The sequence below is a fragment of the Ziziphus jujuba genome, chromosome 8 (assembly GCF_031755915.1).
Source record: "Ziziphus jujuba cultivar Dongzao chromosome 8, ASM3175591v1".
NCBI classification, from domain to species: Eukaryota; Viridiplantae; Streptophyta; class Magnoliopsida; order Rosales; family Rhamnaceae; genus Ziziphus; species Ziziphus jujuba.
The window spans coordinates 25,060,997-25,078,323 of NC_083386.1; the positions used below are offsets into that span (position 1 = coordinate 25,060,997).

Below are 17,327 nucleotides of genomic sequence, written 5' to 3' on the forward strand. Positions count from 1 at the left end.
AATACATAGATCTGCACAAAATAAACCAAAGATATAGTTCCAGAGTTCAATGGCTATTTAGACAAAAAAACAAAATAGTGTGGTGGTTACCAATCAACTAAGATTTTCTCAGATAAGTACTAAATATTATTTTTAAATTTCTTTTATCGTTACAATAATTTTCTACCACAAGGATATTTTGAACCCATTGCCTCAGTATAGGTGTAAATTGCTTACTATTATTTTTCAAATTAAAAGACAGGCACACACACACACACACACATATATATATATAATAGAACACATACAATAAATTAGATTTTCTTACTAGTTGTATAAGATATTAAGAAGATGTATTTTATTTAAAGTTGAATGAATTGAAAAGGAGTTCTAAATTTTAAAGGAATTTATAAATGGTTATAAAATGACTCCATACAAAATTTATAATAATCCATTGAATTTTTTGAAATTGAAACTAAATTTTATATGAACATTTTTTATATTTTTTAAATTCAATGATTTTTTGAATGCTTCAAAATTTTAAGAAAATTATAAAATACACTTAAATTTTTATAAATTTTAATCCAATACCACTAGACTTTTAAACTATCTTAAATTCTTTCACACTCTAAATTACACCCCCAAGTTATTTGATCAAAATAATTGTAGATGGTGTGAAAGTTATTTATCAAAGACATGGAATTTGTTTATGAACGTATAGATTATTCTTTAAGAACTCATGAACAACAAATCTTAATTTATTTATTTTTTTCCTTTTGTAAAAAAATCTTAAATTATAGGGGGCAAAAAAAAAAAAGATGTATAGTATTAATAAAATCAAGATTTTCAAATATAATAAAAGTCATATATATTCATAGGTTTTTGATGCAATGGTAATACCAAATATTAACGAATCAAACGCAACTATAGTGATTAATTGATTGTTGGACATCCATAAGTGATTAATTGATTGTTGGACATCCATAATTTCCTTTTTGAAAATATATGCGGTTGCTTCGAATACAAGCCGACAATTTTCAAGGCAAATAAAGGAACAGCAAGATAGGGTGAGAGCTTTAGCAAAAAAACAAAAAAAAAACAAAAACAAGACAGGGTGAGAGAGACAGAGAGAAGAAAAGTTGCAGAAAAAGAGAAACAGAGAGACACAAAACCACTTAGGGAAAAAGATGTTGTGGCTGAGGAATCACCGATGGACTGGCAATGAAAGGCAGTTTAAATGCAGATTATTAATCTGTACCATAAAGCCAATGAGCTTAAAGACGTGTCGGCATATAATTGGGTAAAAGCTAAGAAGAAAGAGTGCAAAAGACTTTGACTCATTGAACAGAGTGATGGCTACGAGACACATGGCGAAGCTCACAAAAGATTGGACATGTTGTCTTCTTCTTGGGTCTTTAAGAAGGAGTCTATTAAGTCTATAAAGCTATAGATTGTAGGACCTTTTTTCTTTTCTTTATCATTTTCTCAGTGAAAAGATGCAAAACCTACTGTACGTTGATCGACACGTGTCAAAGGCCCCCCACCCAGAATCCATAATGGAAAAAGAAAGAGGAATGCGATGTAGGATACAAAATATATATACATATATATATATATATATATATAATATATGCTTAGCGTAGAAAATATATCTACCCTCTTGAAAATCTGTTTTTTGGGTTGGGGGGATAGGGTGGGGAAAAGAAAAGAAGGAATTTTTGTGCGACGTTATGCTAGTTCTCTCTGTTTTTGACCATTCCTTTTGTTTTTTGTTTTTTTTATTTTTTTATTTTTTTGGGTGAATTCTTTTTTAACTTTTCGTTTGAATGGCAAGTTGTGCAAACTAATTTTCTATCTGTCTCCATTATTCTCTTTATAACCCTTGTCTGATAAGATAAAGTGATAAACCCCATAATACAACAGATTAAAAAAAAAAAAATCGTACAATTTTTTTTTAAATAATATGTGAAAATTAATTAACCACTCTTTTATTTTATTTTATTTTATTTTTTGAGAAACACACAAAAGAAACCGAGAGGATAGGGGGAGAGAATATATATGATATGGATGTGCTATTGTAATTGCAACAAAATTAGAGAAGTGAGAGGGAGACTTGAGAAAGACTGAAAGAGAGAGAGAGAAAGAGAAAGAAATGGGAAGAGGAAGAGTGGTGTTGGAGAGAATAGAGAATAAGATCAATCGGCAAGTGACTTTCTCAAAGAGAAGGAATGGATTGCTTAAGAAAGCTTGCGAGCTCTCTGTGTTGTGCGATGCTGAAGTCGGTCTCATCATCTTCTCCAGCCGTGGCAAGCTCTTCGAGTTTGGCAGCACCGAGTACTACTACAATATTACTATATATATATATATATATACAAATATTTCTGCATATAATAGATATAAATATATATATGTGTGTGTGCATTCTTTGGTTGTTTTGACCCCAAATTTGTTGGGTTGTTTTTCTTATTTTCTTGATTTTTCTCAATATATAAATGATCCAAATATACAGTATTAGGGAAAAAAAATAAAAAACAAATAGGAGGATTTGTAGGTAGGTTTCTGTTTTTATAACAAATTATATGCTTTTAGGCTTTTTTTTCTTTTTTCCCCCCCTTTTTTTCCTTCTTTTCTAGGAAACAATTTTCTTTTTCTTCTTGATCTTGGATTTATTTACATGTAGGGGTAACCGGATACTGACAACCTATTGCAGTGTAAATCCGCGGCAGTATGGACTCGTCCTTTTTGCTCTAGCTGTTATATATACATATATATATATATATATATACATATAATACTAGCTACTTCTTATCAACTAGGTCTAGGGTTTTACAATTTTCGTTTCAATTTCTTTTGGTCTTTGTTTCTAGGGTTTCTCTAGATCTCTACTCTCATGGATATATGTGTCTGGTGTGGTTCATCTTTTTCCTTCTTTTCTTTTTTTTCTTTTTTTCTTTTTTTTTGGGTAAAAAACTGGTCTGATTCATCCTAGGGTGTATCATCTCATATATATACATATATATATACACATTCATATGACTTCTGATTGTCTCTTTTGATTATTTTTTTTGCGAAGCTGTGATTGTCTCTTTTGATCAATGCAAAGTGAGGTGCAGGAAGAAATATCTATCTTTCTTTTCCTAGGCACACATTTCTTTGGTTCTTAATTGTTACCTGCTAGTTCAACCTTTCCTGTCCATTTATCGTTTTCCTTTTTTCTTTTTCGATGGTGTCATAATATAAGCTGACACAATCACATCTTCAAGATTGAAGTTCTACATGTATAGAGTTAGTTCTGATTTTGATTTTTTTTCTTACCCAAATTTGGACAAATTTTTATGTGGGACAATGCCTAATGCTTGTTTCATATATACATATATATATATATATATATATACACACACACACTATATACAAATAATTTCAAATTAAATTTCCTGGTTTTCATTAACTTTTTATAGTAACATTTTATATAGGTGCCGGAAAGTAAAATGCACTTTTGCATCTGACGGCCGACGTTATGTTTAGTACTTGTTTTTCTAAAATATAGTAAATAAATTTAATTCTAGAAAGTAGGATAATTGTTAAATGAGTTTAATTCTTAAATCTAATCTCCTTAAAATTAACTCGATTTTGATTTTGTTGTGAGAAAACAAGCAGCAATTAATAACCTATCCATTTTAACCGATCATGTGCATATATTTCCTCTTTCAGACATCTTATAAACTATATCCATTAACTTAAAATGATTTTAATTTCATCTTAGCAGTTTGAAGAAAATTCTTGAGAGGTATCGCCACTTTTGTTACACTTCAGAAGACTATCACAATATTGTTGAAAACGAAACGCAGGTTATGTTAGATATCTCTCTATCCAACAAGTTTTATTTCATATAAATTGTATTTTCTTTATTTTCTTATAATCGTTGTTTTTATGGGGAGTCTAGTAGTAAAGTTATTACTTTTTCTAATAAAAGTTCAGAATCTAAATCAACTTATTCTCTCAATATCGAGAAAAAAAACTCTTAACTCGTTTTTGTTCTTTTTTTTTTTTTTTTTTAACTCAAAACCAAGTCCAACTTGATTCATAGAGAATAAAAATCATTATTTTGTTTATTAAAATTTGAAAATCGATAAGAAAGCCATGATGATGTGATAATGAAATCATGTAAAACTAAAAAATTAATTGGATTTGATAAACATGTGTACAGTTACAAATTAATCTGCACAAGCATTAGTAGTTTACAAAGGTTATCTCTGAAAAATGAAATAAGTTAATCAAACTAATTAATCAAGGAAATAGTCCATTCCCAATGTACATTGTCGTATTGATTCATCAGGGATTAATCTAGCTATTAGAGTTGTGTCTGTTACTTTTCGCTTTGGCTTAGTTAGACCAAGTATTATATTACTGACCAACAAGTTTGCAGCTCAACTTGCTGTTGATTTTTTTTTTTTTTTTTTTTGTAATGCCAATGTCAATTTCAACTAGTGCTTTCCAAGCAATTCAATTTATTTGAAGCACTATTTAAAGATCATATATGAGACTTTTAATTAGATTCTATGAAGTATTGACGAAGAGTCTGGAAGCATAGTTTGGGACTAGTGCTGTACTTTTTCTTTTTGCTGGATATAGTACTAGACTTAAATGATGCATGGTATATAGTTGATATTAACAATGAAGCTTCTTCTTCGTCTTTTTTTTTGTTTTTTGTCCTCCTGGTATTGTAAATGCAGAACTTATACCAAGAAGTGTCAAGATTAAGGGTTAGACACCAATCTCTTCAGCTTTCAGAGAGGTGCTAATAACTCCTTTGTTATAGTCATATATGCTCGACATCAATATCCTGTTTCAAATAACTAATCAATTCTAGGTAATCAAAATTTACATATGTAGGCATTTGCATGGAGAAAATCTAGAAGAGCTTGGTATAAAAGAATTGCAAAATCTTGAGAAACAGCTTGACCGAACCATCGTACAAACTAGACAGCGGAAGGTATGTATCATGTATAACTATGTGGAAATAAATACGTACAACAAAATATGCACACACTAAATCACATATATATATATATATATAATATATGAGAGCTTAAAGAACTAAAATAACTTGTCATAAAATATGAGTATAAATTTCAAAGCACTTTTTCAAGCACGGATAAAAAGGTTGTGTTTAATTTTATAAGCAATCGGACCTTGTGGTTGAGGCTATACAAAGGAAAAAAGAATAACCAGAGAGGCACTTCACGTGTTTCGTGTTAAAATGATTTCATTCCCAAAACATATTTCTCATTTAATTATTATAATCAAATTGTTCTGTTCTGTATCAAGTAGTATATTGAAACAGTCGATTAGGGCTATGCTCGGGCCTCACCTCGAGGTCTAATAAAAAAAATGCCTTGAGACTTAAAATTTAAGGCACTGTACCTATGAGAATTATGCTTCACAAGATGGAGCACATGCTCTGGGTACAATGCTCTTTTTTACGCCTTACCGATTAAATATAACCTTTTTATCTTTTTATTTTGTAAAAACCTATCTTACACTCATTTAGATTTAGAAATTATTATTTATAAATTAAAAATGTATGTTGCATTGTATATTTCTTTATAATTTATTAATTTCATATCTATGTAAACTTATTTTTTGTTTATTTTACGGTTTAAAAATTATTTTTATTGATTAATTTTTTAAATTTTTATATCAATTTAAATATATATTTATTTTTTAATATTATAATTTAATTTCTGGAAAACATACGCCATAATGTCCTAGGGATTATGCCTCCCTCATATCAGTCAAAACATTTCATCTTATACTTTCGCCTTTTAAAACATTGGTATCAAGTGATGAAAATGTGCACATTTGTGTGTGTATATGTATATATATATATATATATATGTATCCCAAGTTTATGTATGTCTATTTTTCCATTAATATTATATTAGTTCGCAGTTAAATTACAAATGAAATTGAGATCACTTATTATTAATTTATTGCTTTTGAATGCAAATGAAATTGAGATCATTTACCATCTATTGCTTTTGAATGCAGACCCAAATGATGTTAAAACGATTGGAAGATCTACGCGAAAAAGTAAGAACTACAATTGAAGACTTTGCTCCATACCATTTAGCAATTGCTTGTTCAGGGCAAAAGGGTCTAAATAGTATAATTTCTCTTTGTTGCATGTAGGGAAGTTCAAGAAGTAGGTAAAAATAGGAATTAATATGCATACATATATTTATAAACTTAACTTCACCTAAAAGTTTAATTCAATATTAGGTTTTAAAATCATTCATTAATATGTCAAGTTGTGGTTTGATAGCTTGTTAATTTTTTTTCTACTTATTTATTAGTAGTAGTAGTTAAAATTTATAAGATATTTCAAATAACTGTAGAGTTAAAAAAAAAATAAGAATAACATATAAATACCAAATTGAAAACCATTTCAAACCGTTTTTATGTTGGTGTTTGTATTTTTTTTTCTTCTTTTAGGTGTAGAGTTAAGTTAAACGTTTAACTGCCATTTGAAATAAATAAACTTTTACACATAAGTATAAATATAATCAAAAGTAAAAACAAAAACCAAAAAATCAGAAAACAATGCATTATGACACCTAATTTGTTATATTTCTTTCTTTTTCTTTTTCTTTTTTTCTTATCCGAGACTTCGAATTGACTTGAAAATTTTTTTTTGTCATTGTTAGTAATCACCATCCATAGACTCACTTCGTGACTTGACAATTTAATTAGCGGAATGTTATTGGTTTAGTTAATAATTGTCATATATATAAGTTGTCAATTTTTAGGTTAATTATCATTATTGATGACAAATAATAATATTTAACTTAGATATGTTTATCAACACCCATACTTCCTACATCTTATAAATTACTGCCATTAACTTTGTCTTGGACACCTAGTTACTTTGCTAATTGATATTGTTATTGCCTATTATAACGTAACTTTAATGTTATTATTTCTTGAACCAATATTGTATGCTAATGGAATTTTTCTGTATCTTTACAATATTGATAGGAGCGTAATCTTGAAGAGATAAATAAACAGCTAAAGTCTAAGGTGATGATTTTATTTAATTATGTCACTGCTTTTATTAATAATGATTGACATTGTAATAATATGAGTGTTGTGTAGTACTTTTTTATTAGTCCTAATTTTTTGTAGTGTATTTGTTTCATAGTACTTTTGTTAAAAAAGTAATTCATAAAAGAAGTGATGAAATGTTTGGTTTCACAGTAAAAAGAAGCTTTTAAAATTATTTATAATATTTTGATATTTTAATTAATGCACTAAATATATTTTTCCATCGATCCTACAGTGCTTATTAAACACCAATATGTACCTTTCTTTTTTTTGTTTTTTTGTTTTTGGCCAAACACATAACACTACCAAATACACTCATAGGAAGCACTATACAAAAATACTCTCTATTTCCTAATTTAAACTCTCTAATTTGGAAGAAAGTCATACAATAGAGATTAGTATTTGAGATGCTGTTATTTATTCTATATATGTGATGAGATTTATTCATTCCTAGTTCTTATTTATTAATTTGTATACATATTTTTGGATCTTTTAGCTTGAAGAAGGAAGACATGCTTCACCAATCCAAGGTGGAGGGGATCCTAACGCAGTAGATGTTAACAACAGGTTCATGTCGTATCCTACACAAAATCACTGCTTTCAGTCACAACCATTCTTACAGATGGGGTAAGCATTTTCTCTCCGCCTTTCCAATTTGTGATTCTGTTATTACTTTGCCATCAGAGAGATGTGATTTTAATTTCTATATAAAATTTTATGTTTATTTTTTGTCTAAAATCGATCATCTTAACTAGTTCTCGTAGTCTTCTATTTTATTAAATAACTAAAGACATGATCATTACAATATTATTAGAAAAAATTTAGTATGAACAATGTATAGGTTCTAAATAAGATATGTGTAGGGAATCCAAGCTAATTCTTAGAATAATAATTGATTTGCTATCAAATCCTGAACTATGCGATCAAAAATTAATAAATGATTTTTGAGACAGGTATCACAGTTCTATCCATCAAGAAAAAGCAATTAATGAAGCAAGGACCATGGCGGGTGGGAATAGATGGAACCAGGACAATTGGCTTCTTTGAAAAATGTCCATCTTTTAGTTAATATTCTGGCATGAGGAGCCACCTGATTAAGAAAATGGAGGCGCATGTTTAGCTTGGAATTAATGTAGCCCTAATTGAGTGTATGCATGACTACAGATACAAACTCTACACTTTCTGAAGTACTTGAGTTAATATAAGAAATAAATAAGTGAATATATATCATATGAAATTCAGGTAAAAAAAAAAAATATATATATATATATATATATCATATGAAATTAATAAGGAGATGAGCTCAATTAATGCTCCTCTCAATAAAACATGCTGGAAACATTAATTGTTAAATATTAATCTTAATTAGAGAAACTGCTTTCTTTTGAGATTTTAGACCAAATTGCATAAGCTTAAATTGTTTCTTAAACAGGAGGTGTTAGAAGATTTTAATATAAATTCAGCTCGATAGTAATGTCGTAGAATATATTAATTGAATGATTAGACGTATTATATTTTCAAATATTTAGATTGTTAATAATTAACACTATGTTTTGATTGATGGAATAGAAGTGAAAAGAAAGAAATCAATTCTCTTGTTTGGATAGCTAAAAATGAAAGGAAGAAAAAAATGTTTATTTTATTTTAAATAATTTGTTTTTCATCTAAAATTAAGAGAAAAATGAAAGAAAGAAAGAAAAAAGGTTTAATGAAATTTAATGATATTCCAAAACTAATCTTGTAATATAAGATTGAGATATTATTATGGAGGACATTTTTGTAAACTATTAATCTATATAAATTATTTTTCATTTTTGTTTCATTTCCCCTCCTTTTCATTAAAACTCATTTAAACAACCATTATTTTAAAAACTATCATTTCTTTTGTTTTCTTTTCTTTTCCTCATTAAACTTATCCTTTCTTTTTGTTTCTCTTCTCCAGTTCAAATATCTAAGTTAACAAAAAAATACTCTTATGATCCGTGTTATTTTAATATTTTAAAAGTATTAATATGTATAAATATATATATGTATGCATGCATGTGTATGCTTTGAAATGATTTTTTTTTTCTTCCCTATATGGTACAATTAATAGAAGTATAATAACATTTTAAATTTAATTTAATTTCTTTTGAGTAGTAATGAAAAGATAAAATAAATTTAATTTCTTTTTAATAATAATGTAAAGATAAAATATTAATTAAAAAGCAACATTATTTATTACATACATATTATTAGAAATAAATCTATCACAGAGATAAGGTAGTTAGAATTTGCAAACTAGTGACCTTTGCCAAACTAAAAACTTGATCTATTCCTTATTCTAATAGAACAAATCTGAAACTATTACACATGTTTTATGAAATAAGTTAACACAATTGGGGCTAGAATAGAGACAAAAGTTATTGTTTTAATCTGAATTTTCATTCCCTATATATATATATATATATATAAACTCGTTTTAAATACTACATATACAAATACGTTGATTTTCATAACACGCATTGAAAATGAATACCCAATGTCTCATCCGATGTCCCTCTGTATAGTACAATTCACTGTTTTTAAAAAGATTATCTCATTGGTCTATATATATATATATATATATATATCATTAAGAATATTCAATTTTGATATAATAGAAGATTTATCGATTGAAATGTATAATTATTTTTTGCCGCTAATGAAATAAAATATACAGATTTAATGACTATAAATGTTATTTTTAATAATCTCTCTCAATGACTCCTTTAAACTGTAAAACAATAAATATATATATATATATATATATATATATATTTATTTTGTTGTCCATGAAATTAATCTAATGGCAAATCCCACATGATAAAATATTGTAAAATTATTAAATCCTATAAAAAGTTAAAAAAAAAAAAGTTTTTTGTTTTCTTATTAAGATATTAGCGAATTTCAATATTCCATTTCCAATGATTCTGGAATCCTAATGCCAACGACATACAATTTTTTCCTAAAATATTATTGGCGAAAGGCTTATCCTTTCAGATTTGCGCTTAGAAGCAGTTCCCTTCCCAACCCACGGCCTGCACGGTGCCACGAGGCTGCTGGGAGCTGGACTTATTAGTACTGTCACCGATATTGACTTTGCACAAAAAGATAATTCCTGCCTAATAAAAATAAAAAATAAAAAAAGAAAAAGAAAAAGGTTTTATTTTTCCAGTTGAGCCAGAAAAATTCGAAGGCAATAACAAATAAGCATCTAAAGCTAATACAGGCAAGATTGCCTGAGCCTAGAAATATTCCCATTAAAACATGATCCAATAGTATTATTATTTTCTTTAATTTCTTTCTCTTTTAACCTTGAAAACGGTCAGATTGGAAGTGAAATTCTTATCAAATTTAGCTAAACGAATACATATATGTTGCATAGCTTTGGGAAATTAAATTAAACTTCCATATGCATGTGAGATTAGACCCAAAAAAATAAAAAAAAGTATGTAATTAATGGTAACTTGTGTTATTCCCAAAAAAAAAAAAAAATATAAGAATAATAATTTGTGATGGATTGAACAACCAATTGTAAGAGTGGTTTGTGTTGGGACGGAAAGAATGGGAATCTGGCAAAGCGTATGATTGGTGTGAGAGCAATGTGTATGCATGTGGACGTGGGTTTGGGTTGTCTTCTCTCCTGCGGGTTCAATTTCGAATATTTGGAATAGTCATGTCAAACTAACCAAAATTTTCATTATCTTTCTCATTTCATCATAATTTTTTATTTATTATTATTATTAAAAATTTGTTGCTCGAGTTATATATAATTTTTAAGGTCGTTACCTATTTCACTTGGCATTCGAAGAATATAAGTTAAAAATCATCACTCATAATCGAGATCATCAAGATGAGGCTCTTACATTATAAGGATTTTTTTTTTTTTTTAAATTATATGAAACTTTTCCTCTATGGTAGGATGAACTCATTTGACAAAACTATATGGAGGTATTAGTATTTTTGAAAGTTTATTGTTGGTATTCTATTGTTAATATATATATTTTTATAATTATAACAAATAAAAAGTTGAAATTATTAGCCCATCTCAATTGATTAATATTGCTTCTATACATAGTAATTTGGCTTTTCTTGTTTTATCTTTTTTTTTTTTTTAAGAGGAGACTTTTCTTAATTATAAGTACCACTTTTTTACCTTTCACTTATTCTTCCTAGTTAGGATCGCAGTTAATGTTATATATTTTATTAGTTAGTGTCCTTTTGATTCATAAAGAATTATTGAAAAAAAAAAATCAATTTAACCCAACCAATTATGGACATCAGCATAGACTTCACCCATAAAAAAGAAAATAAAATAGTAAATATAAATATATATATATATATATATATATATATATCCCAATCCACAGCAATTATGTTATACAACGGCAATAAAGTTTCATAAGGGTGGTTTCGGCTTGGAGTGGATTGCGACAGGCAGGTCCAAATCATGTTTTTTCTAGCATGCTTACACGGTCCAAATTGATCCCTCTCCACATCTCGTACATCGCTATGATATTTTTTTACTAATTAATTAATTAGTAAAATAATTCGGGCCTCATAAACAAAAATTATTTCTTCAAGTGGACCCACCAATTCACGTGATTTGGAATTATTGTGTAATAAACGTACAAACCTTTATAAGGAAAAACAGTTTGCTCGACTCAGGACAGTTCAAGACTACATGTTTGTATAATTGACCAAATTCATATATATATATATTTTTTTATTACAACATTAGGAGAGGATTTTTTTTAATTTTATTTATTATATAGGTTGAGATTTAAATTCTAATATGAACTTGTACTTATGGTACATATAGTGCACCAAACTCATACTTTTTTTTTTTTTACAACATTAGAAAAAAGAGGAATTTTTTTCCAAATTAAAATTTGAATTCTCATCTTAAAATGTACTTATTAATAATTTTACTAGCCAACTGTACTATTAAATTCATATTAAGATATAATTAATGGTCCATTACAATTATTATATGGTTTTATAACTAGCATTTAAAAATAGCACACGGTTATTTTCCGCGCACATTTGGAAAGGTCCCAAAAAAATAATAAATAATTAATTTTAAGGTATCAATACTGGACAACACCCAAAACCAGTTGGCCGGGTCACCGACCTGTTTTCCTTATATTCACTTTTGATAAACTTGCATTTAAACCACTAAGCATCACATGGGATCAAGTATGAAATGAATAAATTTTCAGCAAAATTAATTATAAAAAAAAAATAATAATATTTCCTGATCAAACTAAAAACGAATAAACTCCTTGAAGAAAATCCATGTATTTGGATATGTTGAATTTTTATTGATTATATTGTAATATTTTAATATATATATATAATTACTAAAAATAAAAATATCTTCTATCAAATAATAATAAATTGTCGAAGTGAATATAATATAACATATATCATTAGGGAAAGTAATTCAATCAAATAGTCAATCAAAACTAGGATATGATCGAGCAAGAACAAAAGAAAAAAAAAGAAAAATTCTACGACCTGATGGACCACAGAAAATATATATTGGAACATAGAAAATTGTAATATTGACGATTTTTTTTTTTGAAATAATAAAATAATATTGATAAATAATAAAGTGAAATTACAGTATACTTTTCTACTATGTATAGAAATGGATTAGCTGACAATTTTGAATACATGTGTTACATCAGACAGTGTATCGCACGCAACTTAAAAATAGGAAATGAGAAATTATTACAAAAATAAAAGAGGTAGAAGAAACTGAGGCAGGAAAAGTAAAAACCTTATTATTATTATTATTATTATACAAAAATAAATAAATAAATAAATAATCAAAAGAGTTAAGGCCTTCCGGTGCGGGTTATAAAAATGACCAAAAGCACGGATACTCGATGATTTTTGTCTTTGTTCAAACGATCCTTAAAGATTACAACCCACCAGCCTCCTATACTTCTTCTACTTCTTCTTCTTTTTCTAATCTGTTCTTATAAAAGACCCACGCCTTAACTTCTTTCACTCTGTAATTCTAGCTCTTTTCTCTGGTTTTCTTCATTGCAATGGCTAAGAATCCCGCCGCACCAGGTTTGTCAAGCTTCTTACAACTGCTTATACATACACGCAGCACATGATCTTTTTTATTCTATCAAGATTTCAAATCTTTCTACTTTGTTTTTTCTTGAAGATTTCACTTGTGTCCGGGTTGGATTTGGATTTGGTTTTCTAAGCTAAAAAGATTGTTTCTTTCTTCATTTTTGCTATTAAACATTGATGTTTGATATTTATTCTGTGTTGAAAAAAAAAAAAAAAAAAGCGTTCATTGCCAGCGTATTGAAATCCTAAAGAGGGAATTCACATCTTTCTTGTATGTATAATCATGGATAGTTATTGGGTATCGGAATTTATACCATATGAATGTATTTGTCTGCTTTTTGGAACCCCATTCAGAATCCTATCATGTTGGGAATTTTTGTTTTTGTTCCAAGTGGTTTCATTGTAAGCTAAACTTTGGAATTATCGAATCGTAGAATCTATTTTTGTATTTTTGTATGTATGGGTTTACGGGACTAAATGAGAAAGAATACGGTTTTAATAAGTGCGAACATAGCTCCCAGTTAGAGCAACTGATCGAATTCGATTGGGAATTTTCTTACTTGCACAAATATCTTCTCAATTGCTTTTGAATTCCCTTATATTTAATGCACTTTAGACAGTAATCTAAAGTAGTTTTTCTTTTGTTAGTGAGATACTGCTTGTGGGTCCGTTGATTCAAATAATTCTACATTTGCAGGAGATATTAAGAATAATTTTTTAGATTCAAATGGAGGGCCAGAAGATAACAATTCACTGGTTGTTTGCTTTGGCGAAATGTTGATTGACTTTGTGCCAACGGTTTCCGGAGTTTCCCTTGCTGAAGCACCTGCTTTCAAAAAGGCTCCTGGTGGTGCTCCTGCCAATGTGGCTGTTGGCATATCCAAATTGGGTGGTTCATCTGCTTTTATAGGCAAGGTGGATTAGCATCCTTGTATCTTTTTTTCTGCCTTTGGATCTCTGTGGCAAAGAGAAACTTTTATACATACTAATCTTTACTTTCAAACAAGGTCTGATCTTGGACAACTTTTTGAAACCCTTTTAGCATCTTTTACTTATCCCTTTCCCCTTCCCCCATATGCAAATCAAATAAGATTTTAGCAAAAAACATGCGTCTTCTGTCATCAGTAGTATCAATTTCTATTGTTGACGGCTTGCTGTATATTGTACTCCATTTTGGGATCTCTTGATTTTCAAATGGTATTCAAATAATGTTTCCTTAAGAGTTTCTTTTAGCATTTTATGGAATGGTTGGTATCACGGTACTGTGATTTGTAAAATACTAATAGCTTTTGGTGCTGTTAGTATAATGTGGAGCTTACTCTGCTTTTGTAATTAAGGAGCTTTTAATGGTCTGGCATGTCATGTTTCCTTTGCATCATATCAATCACCATAGTTTTTTACCTGTAGAAAATCTTGACGTACCTAGATCCTTGTTTCAGCACATAGGTGATAATCTTTTAAACTTATTTTTCAAATGCATCACAGGTAGGTGATGATGAGTTTGGATATATGTTGGCTAACATCTTAAAAGAAAACAATGTTGACAATTCTGGGTTACGGTTTGATACCACTGCAAGAACTGCACTGTCATTTGTTACACTCAGAGCAGATGGTGAGCGTGAGTTCTTATTTTTCCGAAATCCAAGTGCTGACATGCTTCTTCATGAATCAGAACTTGATACAAATCTCATCAAACAGGTATAACTTTTATCTTTATGTACAAAATGTTGTGGAGTAATATGAATTTTTTCCAGGTAGCGTAGGTGATTTTAAAGTTAACACATTGATATGAATTGATTGTAGGCAAGGATCTTCCACTATGGTTCAATTAGTTTGATTGAAGAACCATGCAGGTCGAGTCATCTTGCCGCCATGAGCATTGCTAAAAAGTCTGGCTGTTTCCTTTCTTATGATCCAAATTTAAGACTGCCATTATGGCCCTCAGCAGAGGCTGCTAGGAAGGCCATAATGGGTATATGGGATCAGGCTGATATTATTAAGGTACGATATGAATGTAATAGATTAGAGTATAGATATATTCTGCTGTATTGATACAATTATATCGTTTTCCTTATAAATAAAACAATTGTTTATGAAACCAGGACATACTTATTGCCTAAAACAGCTAGGGTTCTCTAATGAATTTGCAGATCAGTGAAGATGAAATTACATTCCTTACTGGTGATGACGATCCTTATGATGATGATGTGGTGTTAAAGAAACTTTTTCATCCTAATCTTAAGCTTTTGGTTGTAACTGAAGGTTCAGAGGGTTGCAGATATTACACTCAGGTAATTTCATGAATTGAACTTATTGTTGGCATGCTCAATACTATTTTTTACTTAGGGTCTCTTTGGAAATAAAAAATCATTATCTTTTATCCATTATCTGGATTACAGTCTCTTTCAGTTGTCAAATAGTACATATCTATGCAAAACCACATCATGGATCTAGAATGCAAACTTTTCCCTTGTTTTTTTAGCTAACTGGGCATCTTTTTGAGGCCATGCCTGAATAGTATGCAGGAAAGTTTTTAGTCCAAAAGAACTAACATACTTATTGGTGCTATTTTCCTGAGGCATTTGAGATGCAAATCATCTGGTAGTGGAAGCATGATGGATGGTCTTCTAAAAACCATTATGCATTTTGCATTGTTTATCTAGTACCAATCCAATCCACTCGATTGTTTACAAGAACTCTGACAGCAACTGAAATTTTTTTGCAGGAGTTCAAAGGTCGGGTCGCCGGTGTTAAAGCGAAAGCTGTTGACACAACTGGTGCAGGAGATGCATTTGTCAGTGGGTTACTTGAGAGCTTAGCTTCTGACATAAATATTTTTAAGGTACATTTTGCTCTTGAACTGGTTCGAGAAATAATTCGAAGAACTGGCCCAATCTAATAATATTTTGTACATATACATGTTTCTTCAAGACCATAAAAGCTGTGTTTTATATGCTTGTAAAGAGAACCATATCATAATGTTTAATCTAGCTGATGTAATAAATTAAGATACAGATCATGCATGCAGAAACGGAACATACAGTTTTGAATACAAGTAACTGTAATATGTAATATGCCGTTAAATGATGTTACCAGTTTCGTGGATGAACATGACTAAAGAAATATCCATAATTTTTTCTTTATACAGGATGAAAAGCGGCTAAGAGAAGCTCTATATTTCGCCAATGCCTGCGGTGCCCTGACAGTCACAGAAAGAGGAGCCATTCCTGCACTACCCACAAAGGATGCAGTGTTCCGTTTCTTAGCAAAAGTTGCTGCTTGACATAAAAACTAGATTCTTGTATCGACCCAATATGCTCCCAAGTCCCTGAGGAGCACTGAATTAGCATTAGCTCTTTTTTAGTTTCTGTTTACTGCACTCTTCATCATATATAAAAAAAAGTTTCATTTTGCCCCAAATGCTGCCTTTTGGTATAAATACTTAAGAGTCTCTCAAAAGTTGTCACAGCAAAAAAGAAGATGTATTTTGGAGGAAAATCAATCCAAGTCCATGAAAGGGAAGCATGTACTATTGGGTTATAAATTTTATCGATCGTGATGGATAACAAAATTCTTTTGGGAAACTCCCAAGTCTTGTTGTTGTAACATGCAGAGTGAAGAAGTAAAGTATTAGGCAAGAGCCATGATGTTCTTTTCCCAAATGACTAGTATAGAATTATTATTTTGATGATTATATGTTATTATCATCATTATTATTGAAAAAGCTAATATGGTTTTGATTTTTTTTTTTTTTTTTTGGCCTTTTGGGGTCAAATTACTGGGGTATGGAGCAAGTCAAGCCCTAGATTGCTGCGTCACCTTCCCATTTATCCACGTGCTTAGCATGTGCGAGCAGACGCGTAAATCGTAAACAATGATGCCCACGAAAATCTAGAAATTTAGATCCATGACCACGAATCGAAAGTAAGACCTTTCCAAGGGTAAAACAGTCATTACGGCTATCGCGCGGTCTGACCAGATAGATCCAAGCCGTATAAAAGAAAATGCCAGAGTGCCAAACATGTATTTCACCACCAGAAAAAAAATGACGTATTTTTCTCTTTTGGAGTGTGTTTGTCCTATAGTGTTGTGTGGCATTGCAATTAGGATCAGAACCCCAAAAAATATAT

General features: G+C 29.6%; 2 protein-coding genes across 3 annotated transcripts; both read left to right on the forward strand.

Moving 5' to 3' along the window:
- Positions 1-1,683: 1,683 nt before the first annotated feature.
- On the forward strand, positions 1,684-8,320 carry LOC107414434 (agamous-like MADS-box protein MADS3). Of its 2 annotated transcripts, none has more exons than XM_016022544.4 (8): positions 1,684-2,313; positions 3,743-3,827; positions 4,713-4,774; positions 4,873-4,972; positions 6,031-6,072; positions 7,018-7,059; positions 7,580-7,710; positions 8,037-8,320. In XM_016022544.4, the coding sequence occupies exons 1-8, from the start codon at positions 2,132-2,134 to the stop codon at positions 8,128-8,130; spliced, it is 738 nt and encodes a 245-aa protein (XP_015878030.3). In that variant the 5' UTR covers positions 1,684-2,131; the 3' UTR covers positions 8,131-8,320. The 2 variants fall into 2 exon arrangements, with proteins under 2 accessions (XP_015878030.3, XP_015878031.3); XM_016022545.4 differs by having other exon boundaries at positions 1,687-2,313; positions 3,746-3,827.
- A 4,631-nt stretch (positions 8,321-12,951) lies between these two features.
- On the forward strand, positions 12,952-16,891 carry LOC107414450 (probable fructokinase-7). Its single transcript, XM_016022563.4, has 7 exons — positions 12,952-13,188; positions 13,895-14,112; positions 14,683-14,895; positions 15,001-15,198; positions 15,348-15,488; positions 15,923-16,039; positions 16,346-16,891. Exons 1-7 carry the CDS (start codon positions 13,164-13,166, stop codon positions 16,478-16,480), a joined length of 1,047 nt encoding a protein of 348 aa, XP_015878049.1. The 5' UTR covers positions 12,952-13,163; the 3' UTR covers positions 16,481-16,891.
- Positions 16,892-17,327: the final 436 nt, after the last annotated feature.

Coding starts and splice junctions, on each gene's coding strand:
- LOC107414450 (XM_016022563.4), top strand. CDS start 13,164: ATGGCTAAGAATCCCGCCGCACCAG. Junction 13,189..13,894: donor TAAGAATCCCGCCGCACCAG/GTTTGTCAAGCT, acceptor CTACATTTGCAG/GAGATATTAAGAATAATTTT. Junction 16,040..16,345: donor CTGACATAAATATTTTTAAG/GTACATTTTGCT, acceptor TTCTTTATACAG/GATGAAAAGCGGCTAAGAGA.
- LOC107414434 (XM_016022544.4), top strand. CDS start 2,132: ATGGGAAGAGGAAGAGTGGTGTTGGAGAGAATAGAGAATAAGATCAAT. Junction 3,828..4,712: donor TTGTTGAAAACGAAACGCAG/GTTATGTTAGAT, acceptor TTGTAAATGCAG/AACTTATACCAAGAAGTGTC. Junction 6,073..7,017: donor TGGAAGATCTACGCGAAAAA/GTAAGAACTACA, acceptor CAATATTGATAG/GAGCGTAATCTTGAAGAGAT.